The 19308-nt window shown below is 61.8% G+C and overlaps 1 protein-coding gene across 6 annotated transcripts in view; it reads right to left on the reverse strand.

Moving 5' to 3' along the window:
* Positions 1–19117, reverse strand: part of LOC138930118 (serine/threonine-protein phosphatase 2A regulatory subunit B'' subunit beta) — a 44417-nt gene extending 25300 nt beyond the window's left edge. The window contains exons 1-4 of one of the 6 annotated variants that reach the window (XM_070289678.1): positions 18230–19117; positions 17343–17411; positions 17175–17243; positions 2627–2812 (exon numbers count right to left, since the gene is read on the reverse strand). In XM_070289678.1, coding sequence (XP_070145779.1) covers positions 2627–2812; positions 17175–17243; positions 17343–17411; positions 18230–18568 — 663 coding nt within the window. In that variant the 5' untranslated portion in view covers positions 18569–19117. Of the gene's footprint in view, positions 1–2626; positions 2813–7866; positions 7957–9280; positions 9952–17174; positions 17244–17342; positions 17412–18194 lie in introns of those variants that run through there. The other 5 variants (XM_070289681.1, XM_070289679.1, XM_070289682.1 and 2 more) reach the window with 5 other exon arrangements.
* Between the last annotated feature and the right edge of the window lie 191 nt (positions 19118–19308).

A 19308-nucleotide genomic window follows, 5' to 3' on the forward strand; every position in this document is an offset into this window, starting at 1 on the left:
TGGGTGCATGGATGGATGCATAGATGGGTGGGTGGGTGGATGGATGGGTGGATGGGTGGGTGGATGGGTAGATGGGTGGGTGGGTGGGTGGATGGGTAGATGGGTGGGTGGTTGGGTGGATGGGTAGATGGGTGGGTGGGTGGGTGCAGGGATGGATGGATGACTGAATAGATGGGTGGTTGGGTGATGAATGGATGGATGATGGAGAGATGGCTGGATGGACAGATGGATGGATAAGTGGGTATATCGATGGATGGATGATGGATGCATGGTTGGGTGGGGAGATAGATGGGTAGATGGACTGACAGGTGGATAGATGGGTGGATGGATGATGGGTGGATGGATGATGGGTGGATGGATGGGTGGGTGGATGGGTGGGTGGGTGGATGGATGGATGGGTGGATGGATGGGTGGGTGGGTGGATGGATGGATGGATGGATGATGGGTGGATGGATGGGTGGGTGGATGGGTGGGTGGATGGATGATGGGTGGAGAGATGGATGAATGGATAAACACAGTGTGGCCCGTGCACACACTGGAAGACAACTCAGTGAATGAAGAGGTGGGCAGCTCTGACACAGGCTACCGCATGGATGGACCCTGAGCGGAGGGCGCTCAGCGAGACAAGCAAGCACAGAAGGACACACAGCGGGTGGCTCCATTCACACAGGGGTTAGGAAGAGGCAAACCCACAGACACCGAGGGCAGACTAGCGCTTTCCTAGGGACGTGGGGGAAGGGGAGGCGCAAGGGCAACCACGGGGCACAAGGCTTCTTTCTCGGGTGATAAGAGCTCACTGTAGAGACGGCTGCACGACTCTGTGAATACACTGAGAATGGCCGAGCTGTACACTTTCAATGGTGAATTGTGGGGCACGTGGATTCCATCTCAAGAAAGCTTTTGGAAAAAGAGAAAAAGGCAACTGCTGAAAACTGAAGGCAGAAGGGGAGCACGTGGAGTCACTCAGCACACAGTCCAGCAGAACTTTTCAGGACGTGCACGACAGACAGAGAGTTAGCAGCCGGAGAGGAGAAAGGAGAAAGGAGAGGAGAAGAGGAGGGAGGCGGAGGGGCGGGGAGGGGGAGAGGAGAGGAGGGAGGCGGAGGGGAGGGGAGGGGAGAGGAGAGGAGAAGAGGAGGGCAGGCGGAGGGGCGGGGAGGGGGAACGGAAAGGAGGAGAGGAGGGAGGCGGAGAGGAGGGGAGAGGAGAGGAGGAGGGGAGAGGGGAGAGGAGAGGAGAGAAGGAGGGAGGCGGAGAGGAGGGGTGGGGAGAGGAGAGGAGGAGAAAAGGGAGGCAGAGGGGTGGGGAGGGGAGGGGAGGGGCAGGGAGGGGAGGGGAGGGGCGGGGAGGGGAGAGGAGAGGAGGAGAGGAGGGAGGCGGAGAGGAGGGGTGGGGAGAGGAGAGGAGGAGAGAAGGGAGGCAGAGGGGCGGGGAGAGGAGAGGAGGAGAGAAGGGAGGCAGAGGGGCGGGGAGAGGAGAGGAGGAGGGGAGAGGGGAGAGGAGAGGAGGGAGGCGGAGGGGAGGGGAGAGGAGAGGAGGAGGGGAGAGGGGAGAGGAGAGGAGGAGAGGAGGGAGGCGGAGAGGAGGGGTAGGGAGAGGAGAGGAGGAGAGAAGGGAGGCAGAGGGGTGGGGAGGGGAGGGGCGGGGAGGGGAGAGGAGAGGAGGAGAGGAGGGAGGCGGAGGGGCGGGGTGGCGGGGGCGAGGAGGGGACACAGAGAAAAGAGAAATCGCCCGTAGCACTCGAGACAGAGGAGAGGCACCGCACCGTCCCAAAGAACCAACGTGTAATTCACAAGCAGCCTGTGCCGCAGCGTGACCCCTGGAGGATCAAAAGGCGCAGGAGGTGCCCGCCCACAGCTGTCGACGACAGCGAGAGCTGGGGTGCTGGGAGCACGGGGACCCCGCATGTGGGCACGACACCAGCAGGCAAGCTGGGGCCTCTGACTGGCGTGAAGCAGGGGCCTGTGCTGTTCAGCAAGCCTGCCAACGCAGGAGACGCGGGTTCAATCCCTGACACGGGAAGATACCCTGGAGGAGGAAGTGGCACCCGCTCCAGTACTCTTGCCTGGAGATTCCCACGGACGGAGGAGCCTGGGGGGCTGCGGTCCACGGGGTCATAAGCAGCCGGACACGACTGAGTGACGGACCCACACAGAGTGAGACAGCAAGGGGGCACAGGGACCCCGGGCCCCTTACAACAGCCAGCCGGCCCCTAGGGACGGCCGAGGGCACCGTGTCGCGTTCCTGTAAGAGCCAGAGCAGACGCCAGAACGACTGGGCGTCCACACGGAGGATCCAGAGCCGCACTCTCCGTGACGGGTCCCTCGGTCACACTCAGGGTCAGTCTAGAATCACACACGCAGCGCGTGGACTGTGGACACCCATCCCTTGGACAGGAGACACGCGGGAAGGCCTGAGCTGAGCCCGTGGGGAGGGTCCCTCAAAGGTCACAAGGCCCCGGGGAACGGCACGCAGGCCGTCTGAGTCCTCCAATAGCGAGGCCAGAGCTCAGCACAAGCCCTCCAGGCCTCAGGCTCCAAGGGCCGCAGAGAGCGGACGCAGAAGCCGAGCTCTGGGCCTGCCCACGCCCGAAGGAGGGCCCCCACGTGCCCGCGGGGACACTCACCTTGGCCACACGGCCCATGTCCTCCATGGCGGCCCTCTCGCGCGGGAGCTGGGCGAAGGTCCTCTCGATCTTGGCGATGACGGCGTCCACGTTCACCGGGTCCTGCGGGCGGCCGTGGGGGAAGTAGAAAGTGGGGACGCTCCGGCTCGCGGCGGGGGGCAGCGGCTCCTCCTTCCCCGTCTGGACCTGAGGAAGACCACAGTGAGGGCCTGGGCACGTGGGCGCCTCCTCGGGACCCGCGCTCAGTGAGGGCCTGGGCACGTGGACATCTCCAGGGACTCACACCCAGTGAGGGCCTGGGCGCGTGGGCACCTCCTGGGGATTCACACTCAATGAGGGCCTGGGCACGTGGGCACCTCCTCAGGACCTGTGCTCAGTGAGGGCCTGGGCACGTGGGCACCTCCTGGGGATTCACGCTCAGTGAGGGCCTGGGCACGTGGGCACCTCCTGGGGATCCACACTCAGTGAGGGCCTGGGCACGTGGGCACCTCCTGGGGATTCACACTCATTGAGGTCCTGGGAACGTGGACATCTCCTCTGGACCCACACTCATTGAGGTCCTGGGAACGTGGGCACCTCCTGGGGAGTCACACTCAGGGCCTGGGCACGTGGGCCTCTCCGGGGACTCACACTCAGTGAGGGCCTGGGCATGTGGGCACCTCCTGGGGATTCACACTCAGTGAGGGCCTGGGCACGTGGGCACCTCCTGGGGATCCACACTCAGTGAGGGCCTGGGCACGTGGGCACCTCCTGGGGATCCACACTCAGTGAGGGCCTGGGCACGTGGGCACCTCCTCGGAGCCACACTCAGTGAGGGCCTGGGCATGTGGGCACCTCCTGGGGATTCACACTCAGTGAGGGCCTGGGCACGTGGGCACCTCCTTGGGATCCGCGCTCAGTGAGGGCCTGGGCACGTGGGCACCTCCTGGGGATTCACACTCAGTGAGGGCCTGGGCGCGTGGGCACCTCCTCGGGACCCGCGCTCAGTGAGGGCCTGGGCACGTGGGCACCTCCTTGGAGCCACACTCAGTGAGGGCCTGGGCACGTGACCAGCCCCTCCCTCTGTTTCCATGATGGGAGGCAGGTCTGATCCACGGCTCCCCCGACCCCGAGCCCACTTGACCCACTGTTGACCGGGCACGCAGACCATCACTGCGGGCTGACTGCAGACACGGGAGGTCACACAGCCCTCATGCAGCGCCACACGTGGCCCCTGGCCTGATCCACACTGCCCCGCCTCCCTGATCCTGCTTCGGCTCTGGCCCCCTGGACAGGATGGCTGACGGCCCAGGCTGCTGAGAGAACCTTCCCCGTGTCCTGCGGGAGGTCAAAGGAGGCGCGGCGGGCTGTCCCTCGGTGGCAGGTGGCACCTGTGACCACTTGCGTCCACACCCGCCCTGCCCCGCAGAGGTTTCAGCCGCAGCCAGCACAGCCCTCAGGAGACACAGGGCCCCAGGGCTCTGCCTCCCAGCACAGGCAGCAGCGGGCACCACACAGGAGCCAACAGCATGCTCTCAGCCACAGCTGATGTCAGCCAGGCATCTCCCGACGCACCTACCACTGGGTGGCGTGGAGTGTCCACCCGGTACCTCATCGGGTGGCCTGTGGGCGGGCGCAGTGGCCCGCTGGCCCTTCCAGGGCCGGGGGGCTGGGAGGGGTCACACCTGGGGAGGGACAGAGCAACAGGGCCCCTGTCACCCCAGGTCACGGGGTCACCAGGACCCAGGACAGCCTCCCGTCAGACCTCATCCCCTTCAGAGGCCCTGTCACCCCAGGTCACGGGGTCATCAGGACCCAGGACACACCCTCCCGTCAGAGACCTCAGGAGCCCGTGAGCCCTCAACACACCTAGACACAGGAGGACAAAGCCAGAAGACCCAAAGGCAGCCAGCAGGTGCTTAAACGCAGCCCAGGCCCGGGAAACGAGACAGATGAGGGGAAATCTTCAAAGAAACAAACAGCAGGAACTCCATCCAGCTCTCAACAGAAGAACAGAGCCTGGAAGCCAGAGGAAGGCAGAGCCCACCTTGTCCCCTTCCACCTGTGAGAAGGTGGCTGTCGCATGACGTGGACACTGAGCCACTTTTAGGCCCGAAAAGAACAGAGAGCCAGAGCGAGCGTGCGACAGACACCTGGCCCAGGCGACGCAGAGGCGTGCACGTCAGTGGGGAGCAAAGAGCCCCCAGATGGAAAATCTGAATTACAAGACGGGGCGGGGGGCGGGGAGAGCAGTGCCTACCTGGCTAACTCACACGCATCCACCAGAGAAGTCAGTCATAAGAACACCGGTTTACTTCTTTCTGAAAACTCCCACGAAGATGACAGCATAAAACACAAGGGAGATAGAACGGAAGCGTGTGAAGAGTTTTGAGCTGGACGATAAAGACATGGATTAGCTCAGCTCCTACAAAAATGGTACTGTCAGCTGAGCAGTTACCTGGTGGGAAACACTCCAAAGGGAAACAGATTTTTTAAAGAGAGGCGGCAAAGGAGAGCACACAGAGAAATACAAAATAAAGCAGAATGGATTTCAAGTCATAACAGATGTAAGTGAACTGAATGTTCCAGTTAAGAATACAAAGGGTGGAGGCCTTCCCTGGTGGCTCAGTGGAGAAGAACCTGCCTGCCAACGCAGAAGAGGTGGGTTCAATGCCTGGTCCAGGAAGATCGCACATACTAAAGAACAGCTAAGCCGGTGCGCCATCACTACTAAGCCTGGGCTCCAGAACCCGGGAGCCACAGCTACTGAGCCCAACTCCCCACCTGCACCGAGAGCCCGTCCCCGCCGTAGGAGCGTCCCCGCCATGAGAAGGCTGCACATCCCACGTAGAGAGCCCGTCCCCGCCACAGGAGCGTCCCCGCCATGAGAAGGCTGCACATCCCACGTAGAGAGCAGCCCCTGGTCACCAAAACTAGAGAAAAGGCCACGCAGCAACAAAACCCAGCACAGTCAAAAGTAAACTCAGGTCAAGGGAACTTTAGAAACAAAAAGCTCAAACAGAAGAAAAAAAGTAAGATTTATTTATAAGACACACGCGTAAGGTCTCGGGACACAACAGCTGAAACTTAAGTGGAAAGAGATACAGCGGCCAGCAGCGATGGAAAGAAGGCGGGCACCGCTGTGTTCATGCCCGGAGAGTGGGCTGGGGGCCTGGACTTCCAGAGGGAGGGTCAGGACACCGCGCTGGGGTCCACCAAGGGCCGCGCCGCCGACCCCGAGCTGACCGCTGCCCCGGGTGGCCTCAGCGCCCACCAAGCCCCGGACCCGGGAAGTGCGGCGCCGGCAGGCAGGGCCGGGAAACAGAAGCGCCGGGTGCGGACAGGGGAGATTTACAGAGTCATCTCTGGGCCATAAATAGCGCGGCCGGCACAGCTGCGGGACAGGCGCCCTTCGCCAGCACACAGGCGCCTCAGGGGCCGCCGCCTCCGGCCGAGCGGGGCTCCCCAGGGCCGGAGAGAAGCGGCGGAGGACAGCGCCCTGAGCTCGGTGCGGCCGGCTGGACGTCCGCGACGAAGGCGGAGGGGGTACAGCCGTGCGTCTGTGTGTGTGAGAGACACACACACACACACATACACACACACACACAGCCTCCCAAGTGGGGCTGGGCCCCCTCAGCAGCCCGCAGAGCAGGGGCGCCTCCCTGCCTCCGGGCGCCGCGGCCGTCAGCGCAGCCCCTGCGCCCGGCGGCAACTTCTGTGGCGGTGCGGACACCCGCGCTCCCTGACTCATCGCGACTGCGGAGACCGAGACGTCCGCGGCCCTCGGGACACGTGCAGCCGGCGGCCCCGAACAGGACTGAGGACACGGCCTCGTGGAGAAGCGGGGCGTCCCTGTGCGGCGGGAGCGGCCGCACCAGGGACAGTGCCCGCCTTCGGAGCAGCCCGGCGCCCCCTCCCGGCGCGACTTCTCCGAGCGCGTCCTCAGCCGGCCGGCGTCTCCGCGGACGGAGGGCGCGCGCCGGGCCGGCGGGGATGACCATGGGTCTATGCACCCAGGAGGGGCGCGGGGCGAGCGGAGCGGGGGCCGGGGGCGGGGCCAGACGCGGGCCCCATCGGAGGGGAGACCCGGGTGTGGGGACACAGGCGGCCGAGGCACCCTACGGAGGCCGGCGCCAGGCTGGGAGGCCCTGCAGGCCGGAGCTTCTCCTCCTCCGAGCCTGGGAACCCTCCCCACCGGCTGGCGAGGCTGGGGAGGGCCAACTAGGACCTCGAAAGGCCCACCGATGGACACGCAAACGGTCCAAGTATAGGCAGAGGCGCCAAAATGAAGATGAGACCGTGTGCGCCCCTGGGCAGAGGGCTGTGCGGCCCACGGAGCCGGGAGGCAGGGCTGGGGTGTGGAGCTGGGGAGCAGCCCGAGGGCCCAAGTCTCCGGGACCGGGGGGACCATGTCTGACCCCCAGGTCCCCGGAGTGCGGATCAAGGGGGCACACTCAGGGGCACCCCGCACAGTGATGTGACCCCCCGGGGTCTGACACGGGTGGAGTCTGCAGGTTAGGCTGTCAGCCGCGGTGGGGGGGGGGGAGCCTGGACTGTCACGGCGCCGCGGTCTCCCCTCCGTGGGGCCCCTGCGTCCACCTGAAGGGCCCACAGGGAAACTGGGCGGGTGAGAGCGGGACCAGACCCAGGGATGGGCGGAGGGGAGCGGGGGAGCCCGTCCTGCGGCGTGCTGCACCCCAGATTCAGGCCCGGGGACGGAGGCCAGCACTCAGCTTGGACGGGGCGGTGGCACAGCCGGGCGGGGTCCTCGTGGGCTTGGGACTCGCGCTGAGGGCCACCGTGGAGGACAAGCTGGGGGCCTGAGGGCTGCTCAGCAAGCGCTTGGCCCAGGCGTCCACATGCACGGGGTGGACAGGAAGAAGGCTCTGCAGGAAGAGGAGAGCCCCCCAAACACGAGAGCCACACTGCACACCTTCCCGTGGCCCTGAACCCAGCACGGCCGCACCAGGCTGCAGGTGCATGCGTGTGAAGCACCGAGTCCATCTCCACGTGCCCTCCACGCCTACGCACCCCCACCACCCCCGCCACAGTCCTCACCACCCCCCAACCATCATGTCCCTCCTCACCCCATCCCCTCCTCACCCATCTCCACACACACCCCACCCTCCCCTCCTCACCCATCTCCACACACACCCCACCATCCCCCTCCACACCCATCTCCACACACACCCCACCATCCCCTCCTCACCCCATCTCCACACACACCCCACCATCCCCCTCCACACCCCATCTCCACACACCATGATGTTTGCAGATCCCCCAAGGCATGTCTGGAGTCCACACGAAAACACCGAGAGGTGAAGCCATGAAGTCAGCCAGGGGCACTCCCCTCCCCAACTCTCCCCAGGACACTCCCCCTCAGGAGCTGAATCCCGCCCCTGAGGAGCACTGGCTGCCTGCCCCTGAGGAGCACTCACTGCCCGCCACTGAGGAGCACTCACTGCCCAGGGCAGGCACCTTCATTCCCAGGAAAGATCGCTGGGATGTGTTTTCTGTAATCTGAAACTGCTTCCTCTGAAATCTGAGTGACTCGATAAGAGGCACAGCTGTCCTGGGAAAATCAGGCTTTCCTGAAGCTCCTGCCTGTAGCCGGGGCTCCCCTCCCCCGACCCAAGAACATCAAGGCCTGGCCACCACCAGGGGAGGGCTCCCCGATCCCGGGACACCCCAGCACTACTGTGTACCACTTAAACAGCAACCGGCAGACTTGCTGCTCCATCTGTAAAAGGAGACCAGCCTCATCTGATCGCACGCTCTGAGTCTGAACAGACTTTCCTGCCCAAACGAGGCACCAATTTACAAGCGTCACCCACTCGCAGACCAAAGCTCACACGTTAGAAAGACAGCCGTCAGACAGAAAAAAAGAAGACCAACTAGCTCTCTAAAAGCTCAGACATGGTCCCAGGATGGGGAAAAACTCGATTTAAAGGACCAACAGGAAGCAAGCTTTTCCCACCCCAGACAGGCCAGCATGTAATTCGGTGACTTTTTGCTTTCTTGAGGCTAGATGACCTTAACTCCTCGCCTGGGAGAAAATACAAGCGATTCACAGTGCCAAACATCCCTAAGACAGCCGAACCTGCGTTACCAGAAGACCCCAGGGTGGCCGCGGGTTCTACATGCCCCGGTCCCCTTACTCGACTTTATAAACCACGCACGAGGCACCGGCAGAGGCACCGGCTTTGCTTTCGTGCTCGCGGGGGAGAAGCACCGAGAGGTTTAACAGCCGAGTGCCTGCTGAAACCGCCGAGAGACGCGCTCCCTCCAAAGCGCTCAAACTCCACAGGCGCTCGCGGCGAACCGCGCTCGGTCCTGAGCGCGCTGCGTTACAGCGGCGGGCGCCGCGCTCCGACCATGCGGGGAGGCTGCCTGCGCGCCTGCGGAGCCGGGGCTAAAGCCTCCCCAGCGCGCTCAACCCACTCCGCAGGCGTTTTCCAGGCACCGCGGTCCTTGCGGCTGAAACTCCCAGAAAGGAGCTGTGGGCGCCTCTCTTCAGAGCGGCTGTCCCAACAAATTTCCACGGGCCGCACACCTGCTCTCCGCGCGCAGGGGCGCGGTTCCCTGGCGGAGGTGAAGCCCCCACCCCCCAGCACGGGCAGCCCCCCGCGCCGGCCTCTCCGGGGCTGAGTGGACGCAGCAGCCCCGCGCCCGCACCTGCTGGAAGGCCTTGAGCCGCTTCTTGAAGCGCGAGGGCAGCACGAAGTCGCAGCCGCGGGCCAGCGAGGCCAGCTCCTGCCGCAGGTCGGGGTCCTGGCGCAGGGAGAGGTCGCGGAGCCGCATGTCGGCTCGCGTGGGCCGCCGCGGCCCGGGCCGGGTGCGCTCGCGGGGCTGCGGCTGGCCGGGGCCGGCGGGCTCAGGGCGGTCCGGGCGGCCGGGCTCAGCGCGCTCCATGCGTCGCCGGCCGGCGCTCTGGGGGCCGGGCCCCGGGCGCGCGCATTCCTCCGGTGGGGCGGGCGCGCACGGCGCGGGCTGGGGAGGCGCGGCCAGCAAGGCGGCGGGCGGCCCCTCCCAGGGCCCCGCTGCGCTCCGGGGGGGCAGGCCCGAGGCAGGGCGCCCGCCCCGAGCCGGCTCGCTGCGCGCGGAGGGAAGCGGCTGCCCCCCGCCCCCGCGCACCCTTGCTCGGCTCAGCCCGCAGACAGGCCGCCGAGGCCCGCCGCTGTGGGGCCGCCACCCGCGGGCTCCCCAGGGAGGGACCTGGCCTTCTCTCCAGACGCCGGCCGCCAGCCCAGGACTAAGCTGGAACCTAGGACAGAGCAAGCGGCCCACAGCCCGCCTGCGGCCCAAGAGCTGTTCCCTCGGGCAACTGGCGGCAAAGAAGCGCTTTGGAGGTCACCACCCACGCGCACTTAGGAGTGTAGGAAAAAACAAACAGTCACAGTGTTGGTCGCTCAGTCGTCTCTGACTCTGTGCGACCCCATGGACTGTAGCACGCCAGGCTCCTGGATCCGTGGGATTCTCCAGGCAAGAATATCCGGGTGAGCGGCCAATTCCTTCTCAGGGGGCATCTTCCCCATCCAGGGATCGAACCCAGGTCTCCTACACTGGCGGCGCGTTCTCTACGCTCTGAACCACCAGTTGGGAAGATGTACACTCAACCTGCAGAGGAAACACTCTGCTCTCCCGTGGAAACTCGGGGTGCGCGTGCAAGCGAGGGTGCTACCGCATTCCGGGGTGTACACGGGTGCAAAGCGTGATGAGAACCGGAACATGGGGATGGACAGAATCCAACTCTGACCGTCGTTTACTGGGAACCCTGCAAACGGAACCCGGGCCCTGACGTGGGGGTGGACTCCCCGCAGAGCCAGGCCCGCTCCCCTCGCCCCCTCCCCCGACACACACACACACACACACACACACACACACACGAGTCTACCTCTGGCCTGAGGATGCCACCCCTGACATCGTAGGACCCCAGGGACACCTGTCCCCTCGCCCTTCCCTGCCCCCGGACAGAGCTGTCTGGGGAAATGGCCTCTCGGGAGCCTCTTCACCCACCCACCCTCTTCCTGCCTCTCTAATGGACTTCAGGTTTGGGGCTTGCTTTTTTCCAGTCGTGTTTGTCTTACAGAAACAGAGGGCAGAAAGTCCAGAACCGCCTGCAGGGCCCAGGTTCCCCTGTCAGGAACACCCGGAGCCGGGTACTGCCTCTGTTAAGAGATAGGAGCCCACATCACTGCGGTGAGGAACCCACGCGGATAAGGCTGCCCTGAAGAAGCGCAGTCTCCCCAGGGTGCATCTGGTCCCGCACACCCTGAGGGTTCATTCGGACAAAGGCACAACGCCGTGTGGCCACCACTGCGGTGTCACTCAGCAGGCTTGCTGTCCTGGGGACTGTACAGTTTTGAAGTTTTTTAAACATTATTTTTTATGTGGCCCACTTTTTAAAGTTTTTAATGAATTTGTTACAACATTCCGTCTGATTCGTTTCTGGTTTTTGGCCCTGGGGCATGTGGGATCTTAGCTCGCAGACCAGCGATCAAACTGTACTCCCTGCCTTGGAGGCGAAGGTGTCAGCACGGGACAGCCAGGGAGGTCCCTCCCCCAGGCCCTGCCCTGGAGTCCCTGGGCTCAGCCGATTCACGCCCCCTCCCCAGCACCGTCCGTCCTCCCTGTCTCCGTGCTCCGCTCGTCCCGAGTGTCCCCACACGGATGCAGCCTCTTCCGGCAGCAGTGTCACCTGCCCCAAACTCCTGCTCAGGAGCCCCCCTGTCGTATGCCTGCCCTCTGCCTCTCTCTCGGCCCCGCTCCGTCCTCCCATTCCCCTCACGGACTTGGGACTCAGCAGCTGACCCCCATATCCCCCAATTCTGCAGACACGGGGACGGTCTGGGGCAGAGTGACCTCACGTGGTGTGAGGTCAGGGTGCCCGAGGCCTGCCGTGTCAGACCCGCTCACAACACGCAGGAAGGCCCCCAACAGCACGCCGGGGGGCCGTGCTCGGGACTTCTCATTTCAGGGTGTCAGCACGGGCACCGGGGGCTCGGAGACTGCCTGACAGGCGCGGCCCGCCAGTCGCCTGCCGATTGCCGATCACTCTCGCCGCGCCCCGCCGCGCCCCGCCCCGCCACGGGAAGTGCAGCCGAGGAATGGCCAGTCCCTCCGAGGAATGGCCAGTCCCTCCGGTGCGTTGGTCCTCCCAGGGGGGGCAGGGCGTGCTCCCACCCCCAGAACCGCCCCAGGGGTCCTGACTGACAGGCCGGGAGGCCACGCCCTCTCACCGTCATGGAGGCCGGGAGGTGAGGGGAACTGCCTTCTCTGGGAGGGGGTCCAATGATTACAACTCCCCTTCCAATGCAGGGGGTGAGGGTTCGATTCCTGATCAGGGACCTAAGATCCCACATGCCCTGGGGGCCAAAAAGCAAAACATAAAACAGAAGGAATATTGTGACAAACTCATTAAAAACTTTAAAAGGTCGTCCACATCAAGATTCAAAAAAAGCTTGAAAGTACAGTGTCGGGAACATGGTCAGTTATGACGTGATGTCTTTGTACAGTGAGAGATCACAGACTTGTTGGAACGTGCAGAAACATCAAATCACTGTGTTCTGTGCTGGGCTTCCCAGATGGCTCAGTGGCAAAGAATTCACCTGCCAATGTAGGAAACTCAGGTTCGATCCCTGGGAGGGGAAGATCCCCTGGAGAAACGGCACCCCACTCCAGGACTCCTGCCTGGAGCATGCCACGGGCAGAGGAGCCTGGCGGGCTACAGTCCACGAGGCCGCAGAGTTACACAGACTGAGTGACTTAGCACCACCAACAGGCATGTTCTCCACCAGGAACTGACACGGTGTTGTAGGTCAACTATGCTTCAGAAACCAACGCAGAGGAAAACAGGTCCGCCTTGCAGTTTCCAGGGGAAGGGGGCACGTGTGAGGATGAAGGTGGCGGTTGAGACATACAAACTTCCAGTATAAGTGGTTTTTCCTGTAGCCATGTACAGATGTGAGAACTGGACCATAAGGAAGGCTGAGTGCCTAAGAACTGAGGCTGTGAAACTGTGCTGCTCGAGAAGACACTTGAGAGGCCCCTGGACTGCAAGGAGATCCGACCAGTCCATCCTCAAGGAGATCAGTCCTCAATATTCACTGGAAGGACCGATGCTGAAGCTGGAGCTCCAATCCTTTGGCCACCTGATCCAGAGAACTGACTCACTGGAAAAGACCCTGATGCTGGGAAAGACTGACGGCAGGAGGAGAAGGGGACGGCAGAGGAGATGGCCGGATGGCATCACTGTCTCGATGGACATGAATCTGAGCAAACTCTGGGAGATGGTAAAGGACAGGGAAGCCTGGCGTGCTGTAGTCCACAGGGTCACAGAGACTCAGACATGACTGAAGCAACTCAGCACTCATGCAGAACTGGTGGAAGAGATGAAATATATGGCAAGTCACTTGCTACAGAGACAGCCTGCAAATCCCACAGTGATAAACAGAGCAGCTGTACCCAGAGCAGACACAGAACCTGCCAACTGAATGAGAAAAAGCAACCAACCAGTGTGTAAAACAGAAGAGCCTCTGAAAACACACCCCAGTGGAGAAGGCATATGAGGACAAGAAGGCTTGAGACCACGGTCACCAGGGAAACTGTGAGGAAGCCACAGAGGTGCCACCAGAGAGCCGTGTTACGGACAGGGGCCGGTCAGGTGCCCGCCGGGGATGGGTCGCTGGAACCCTGGGCTGCTTTCGGCCAGGGAACACCCACAGAGCAGCCGCTCTGGAACACCACTTGACGGGGTGTTGAAAAGAGAACGGGTCTGTGACAACCTAGAGGGGTGGGATGCGGAGGGAGGTGGAAGGGAGGTCCAAGAGGGAGGGGACATGTGTATACCTGTGGCTGACTCATGGTGATGTACGGCAGAGACCAACACAATACTGTAAAGCAGCTGTCCTCCAAGTAAAGCTAAATAAATTTTAAAAGGAGTCGCAAATGCTTCTGAGCCTTAAAATGCAGCAGTTACTCCGCAGGCGTCTCCCTGAGACCACAGTGGCTGCCCAGGTGGCTCAAGGGTGAAGAACCCGTCTGCTGAGGCAGGAGACCTGGGTTCGATCCCTGGGGTCAGGAAGATGCCCTGGAGGAGGAAGCAGGGAGGCACTCCAGGGCCCCTGCTGGAATCCACTGCACAGAGGAGCCTGGCGGGCTGCAGCCCGTGGGGTCGCACAGGGTCGGGCACGAGGAAGAGACCGACCCTACGCTGAGACGAGAAGGGAGAGGTCCTCATGAGGACTGAGCCTGGACGTCTTCGGCACAAGGACCCGAGAGCTGGGGGCCAGGGCCCACCTGACACAGCACGAGGCCCCGCGGGCCGGGAGCAGCATTCGGCCAGGGTCCGGGAGGAGGGCCGGGCACTTGACCGTGGGGAGCGCTCCGGGAGAAGTGGGGGGTGCACGGGACCCTGCAGCTGGAGAAGAGACCTCGGACGGGTGCCCTGGCCCAGAGCCCTTGATGCCTCGGGGCCGCGCGCAAGATGAGAGGAGTTGTGTGCACAGCTTTCCTAGTCCTGTGAAAGCTGCCGGGAAAGCACCTCGCCTTCCAAAACTAAGCCAGCCCCTCTCCACCAGCAGGGACGCTGCAGAAATGCCCTGCACGGCCCGGACACTCTCTGCCCGTGCCGGGGACCGGGAGGACGCGGGCCACCTGATGCTGTTCACCAGGGCGCCGCCTCAAAGCTCCTCTTCTCTTCATGAGACCCTGCATCACCCTCCTATGGGACCCTGTGCCCCTCCTCCTCCTCATGGGGACCCCACACCTTCCCCCAGGGCAGAAGGCAGTCCCAGGAGGTGAGGGAGCTAAACCTGGACTGAACGTGGGCTGAACGTGCACTGAAGCCGGACTGAACACGGGCTGAACGTAAACTGAATGTGGACCAAACTGAACGTGGACTGAATCCAGGCTGAACAGGGACGAGGCCCGGACTGAACCAGAGCCGTCGACCAGGGCTAAACCATGACCCTAGACCAGGACTAAAGCAGTACTGAGGAAGGTCAAGTCAAATCACCAGGCAACTGGACACCCCGTGTCTACAAACAGAGGCAAAGCACTCAATGTCTAAACAAGCAGATAATCAAGTTCACCAAGGAGGCAAAGCACTGGAGCGCAGGCAACGTCACTGACGGAAAATGATGAGACGCAGGCAGACAGGAGCACATCCAGAGCTCGTGGGCACGAACCTCGACATTTTTAAGGTGTTAGTGGTGCGAGACTGATCTACAGACTCAGCGCAGCCCCGGTCAAAACTCCAACAGGCTTTCCTGTGGGGGCTGACGAGCCGGTACTCAGAGCTACAGGGAGATGAGCACGTTAGGACAGGGCTACACGGAGATGAGCACGTTAGGACAGCCTGAGGTCAGAGGACGTCGGAGACTCTCACACCGTTTTAAAAGACGAGGGTTGGCCGTACGCCACTTGCTTTCCACAGGTTCATCCCCAGAGAGCTGCAGAGTGAGATTTCAAACACAGATCACGTGATCAGAGATCAGGAAACAGACCCACATGCACAAGGCTGACTGAATTTCAACAATGTAACTCACAGTGCAGCTCTGCAGGAAAAGAGAGATTTCAAAGACCGCCGGTTACCTGGATATCTTACACCACACACAGAAACTTAAGAGAAATGGATCAGAACTCTAAACGCAAAAGGGAAAACCAAGAACGTTTTAGGAGGAAGACAGAAGACAACCCTGACAGCCTGGGAGAGTCACACATTTCGTAGACTGGATGCAATGCATAAGAACCGTGAAAGAATGAAATTCAGAGAATTAAAAAAAAAAACTAACAGCTTTTTGTGTTCAAAATACATGTTAAACCAACAACAAAACGGGACAAAGACTGAAGAGAAATATGCGAAAACATAAGTCTCACAAAAGAGCTGCATGCAGATTCTGCACAAAGAGCCCTTATGTTGCTGTTGACTTGCTCAGTCGTGTCCAACTCTCTGTGACCCCATGGACTGTAGCTCACCAGACTCCTCTGTCCATGGGACTCTCCAGGCAGGAATACTGGAGTGGGCTGCCCCTCCTCCAGGGGACCTTCCCGACTCGGGGATCGAACCTGCGTCTCCCGCATGGGCAGGTGGGTTCTTTACCACTGAGCCACCAGGAAAGCTCCACATGAGGTTTCTCCACTTCCTATTAGCTCTTAGAGAACACAAACTCAGAACTCTTCTTATGGCATTTTATGGAGGAACATTTTCCTAACATTAATTATCCATTTCTTGGGGCCAAAGAAGTCTTATCATTTTGTCCCAATGACAACAGTCCTTTTTGGGTTACTGGCTTCTCAAAATTCAACTGAAGCCATAAACTCCACATTCACCGAGACGTGTTTAAAGCCACCTTCAGGCCCCAGACAAGGCCCATCAACAGTTTTTTTTGGCCACAGCAGAATGTTGGATGTTAGTTTCCTAACCACGGGTGGAACCTGTGCCCTCTGTGCAGTGTGGAGTCAACCTCTGCACCACCAGGCAGATCCCCGTCACTCCTTTTTGAAACCTCTTGGGATGGTTAAGAGAGTCATTCTGCTTTTCCTCAAAACCGGGTCCTCAGGGGACTTCCTTGGTAGCGCAGTGGCTAAGACTCTGGGCTCCCAAAGCAGGGGGCCTGGGTTCGATCACCAGTCAGGGAGCTAGATTCCACAGGCCACAGGTAAGACCCTGGTGCAATCAAATAAATAAATAAAAATAAGTAAATATTTAAAACAAAAAAAACAAAAACCGGGTCCTCATGGTGACTTACTCTTATCTGGTCACGGAAACTGCAGACCGGAGAAGGGGTCTTCAGTCTTACCCACCCCGGTCAGCACTTCTTTCATTCAACAGACGCCCCCCTGGGCCCCCCAACTATTCCAGCCCCACACCGAGGCCACGTCACATCCTTCCAGGCAGAAGCTGGTGTCTCCCTTGGGGAAACACCACTCTGGCCTGAGGAATTTCACGCCCACACTCTGTGGCTTTCTGCCTGCCATGCATAAATGAGGTCTGTCTCAGGCATCAAAGCCGCCCTGCTCAAATTTTCTGTAAACAGTTCCAGTCCCAGGGGGACCCACACAATTTATGGGGTCACAAAACACAAGAAGTCACCTTCCAGTGGTGTCTGTGGAGCCGTGTCACAGACCACACCCTAGTGACACGTGGATGGCTCACCGCGTGAGACTCCGGGGACCCAAGAAAGAGCACCAGGCGGGCGGTGGGAGGATGGGGGACTGTCACTGCAGCAGGCAGCTCTCCAAGCCCTGGCTCTCCTCTCACAGCCACCTCCTCGTTTTGGGAGGGGGCGGGCGCTGAGGCAAGACGTCAAGAGCAGGGGTCCCCAACACCTGAGCCATGGGCTGGTACCAGTCTGCAGCCTGTTGGGAACGGAGCTGCCCGGCAGGAGGTGAGCAACACAAGCTTCCTGTCTATTTACAGCAGCCTCAGTGCATCCGAGCTTCGCAGGCGGCACTGGCAGCAGAGAACCCAGCTGCTAATGCAGGGGAGGTAGGAGACTAGGCGTCAGTCCCCAGACCAGGAAGCTCCCCTGGAGAAGGGCACGGCAGCCCACGCCAGTGCTCTCACCTGGAGAATCCCACGGACACAGGAGTCTGGCGGGCTGCAGTCCACCGGGTCCTGAAGAGCTCGGCGTGACTAAACAACAAAACAAGAAGGGGAGCAACATGCACCACCGCGCTTTCCCTCCTGTTTCCCCCTGGAGAAGGGCACGGCAGCCCACGCCAGTGCTCTCACCTGGAGAATCCCACGGACACAGGAGTCTGGCGGGCTGCAGTCCACCGGGTCCTGAAGAGCTCGGCGTGACTAAACAACAACACAAGGGGAACAGTATGCACCCGCCACACTTTCCCTTTTGTCTCCCCGAACGTTTTTCCACGAACACCTGGAGACGCTTTATTACATCTAACCAACACAGAAGCGCTTTACTTCTAAATGCACTGCTCTCCAACTGTCCTTACTGTAGAAACACTGTTAGTCCCTCAGTTACGTCAGACTCTGCGACCCCTTGACTGTAGCCTGCCACGCTCCTCTGTCCACGCGATTCTCCAGGCAGAAATATCGGAGTGGGTAACAATTTCCTTCTCCAGGGATCTTCCCCACCCAGGGAATGAACCTAGGTCTCCCGCACTGTGGGCAGATCTTTACCATCTGAGCCACCAGGGAAGCCCTGTTGTTCAAACTCAGGGACAAAGGTAGACGAATTTGGGATAAAACGTCAAGGTTCACTAACTGAGCAGAGCAGGAAAAAAACCAGCCATGCGTGCATAGCTAACACCAGCTGTCAACAAACTCCAAAACCATGATCAGCGTGGAAGACGCTGAAGACAGTACTTTTCAGTGAGCAGGACTTTTCTGGGGGCGAGGGGAGGAGATGAGATGGCTGGATGGCATCACCGACTGGATGGACAGGAGTCTGAGCAAGCTCCGGGAGTTGGTGATGGACAGGGAGGCCTGGCGTGCTGCAGTCCATGGGGTCACAAAGAGTCGGTCACGAACTGGGCTTCTGAACTGGTCACTGAAGGAGACAGCCTAGACACTCTGCCTCGGTCACCCCCAGCCATATGTCGGTGGGAACCCCCCAGTTACCTTCGCAGGCGTCAGCAGAAGCAAGAGGAACTTACTACTCTCGTCCCTCCGGATCGTCGAGGCCCTCGAACCGGCGGCCCACTCCGGGCACTGGAGGCTGCTCCCACGGGAAGCGCGGTGGGCGCGGGGGTCGGGCCGGGCGCCCCAGGGCCTTCGCACTCGCGCGGCCTCCAGGCGGGGTCGGGGGCAGCGGCTGCGAGCCGGGGCCCCGGCAGCTCAGCGTCTCCCGCGCCCCTCTCGGCCCTCGCGGGCATCTGGATCCTCCGCAAGCAGTCCCGGAGCATCGCCTGCGTGCTGGACTCGCTGAGCCAGCACAAGAACAGCTCGTCCACCTTCATCTTCAGGACCGGCTGCAGGACCTTGCCGGGCGGCATCTCCGGGGCTGGGGCCCTCCTTCCTCGCGCACAGGTGCCTGGAGCCGGGACCCACGGCCGGCCTGAACGGACCACACACGGGGCCGGCGACCAGACCCTGAGGGCACGAGCCAGTGGGGGCCAAGGGCCCCGGCGCAAGAGACTGGAACCTGGCCGGGGGGCTCCCGGGGTCTGGTGAGGAGACAGGGACCCGGCGGGGACCGCGAGCCCCGCGTTAGGGGAGGAACTGGTCCGGCCGGGTGGGTTTCGCAGGCCCGGGGTTCAGGAGGGTGAGGCGGCGCCCGGCACGGGTTGGGGTCGCGGGCCTGGGGTTCGCGGAAGAGGACGCCTGGCCTGGAGGGGGTCGCAGGCCCGGAGTTCAGGAGGCCAGGGGTGAGGCGAAGCCCCGCCGCGGGGGTGCTGCGCGGACTCGGGGTCTCGGCTGAGGCGGGCGGTCCGACCGCGGGGGGACCCGCCCAACTCAGGGCAGCTTCAAAACGGGCGCGCCAGGACGACCGCCCAAAGAAGGTCGCCTCAGCCGTGCGTCAGCGCGACGCGTGGCGTCATCACACGGCGCCGCCCGTCAACGCCCCGAGGCAGTGCGGGGCGCTTGGGTGGGCCGGACGTTGTGCCGGGCGCGTGTGCGCTCCGAAGGACGCTCAGGAGCTGGACTGTGGACGGGGGCGAGTGGTGGCGGGCACCGGGCTCGAGGCCTTTTAGTTCTTAGGCTTTTGGTGGGTGTGGCCCCGCGCCAGCGAGAC

Source organism: Ovis canadensis, chromosome X, assembly GCF_042477335.2.
Source record: "Ovis canadensis isolate MfBH-ARS-UI-01 breed Bighorn chromosome X, ARS-UI_OviCan_v2, whole genome shotgun sequence".
NCBI lineage: Eukaryota > Metazoa > Chordata > Mammalia > Artiodactyla > Bovidae > Ovis > Ovis canadensis.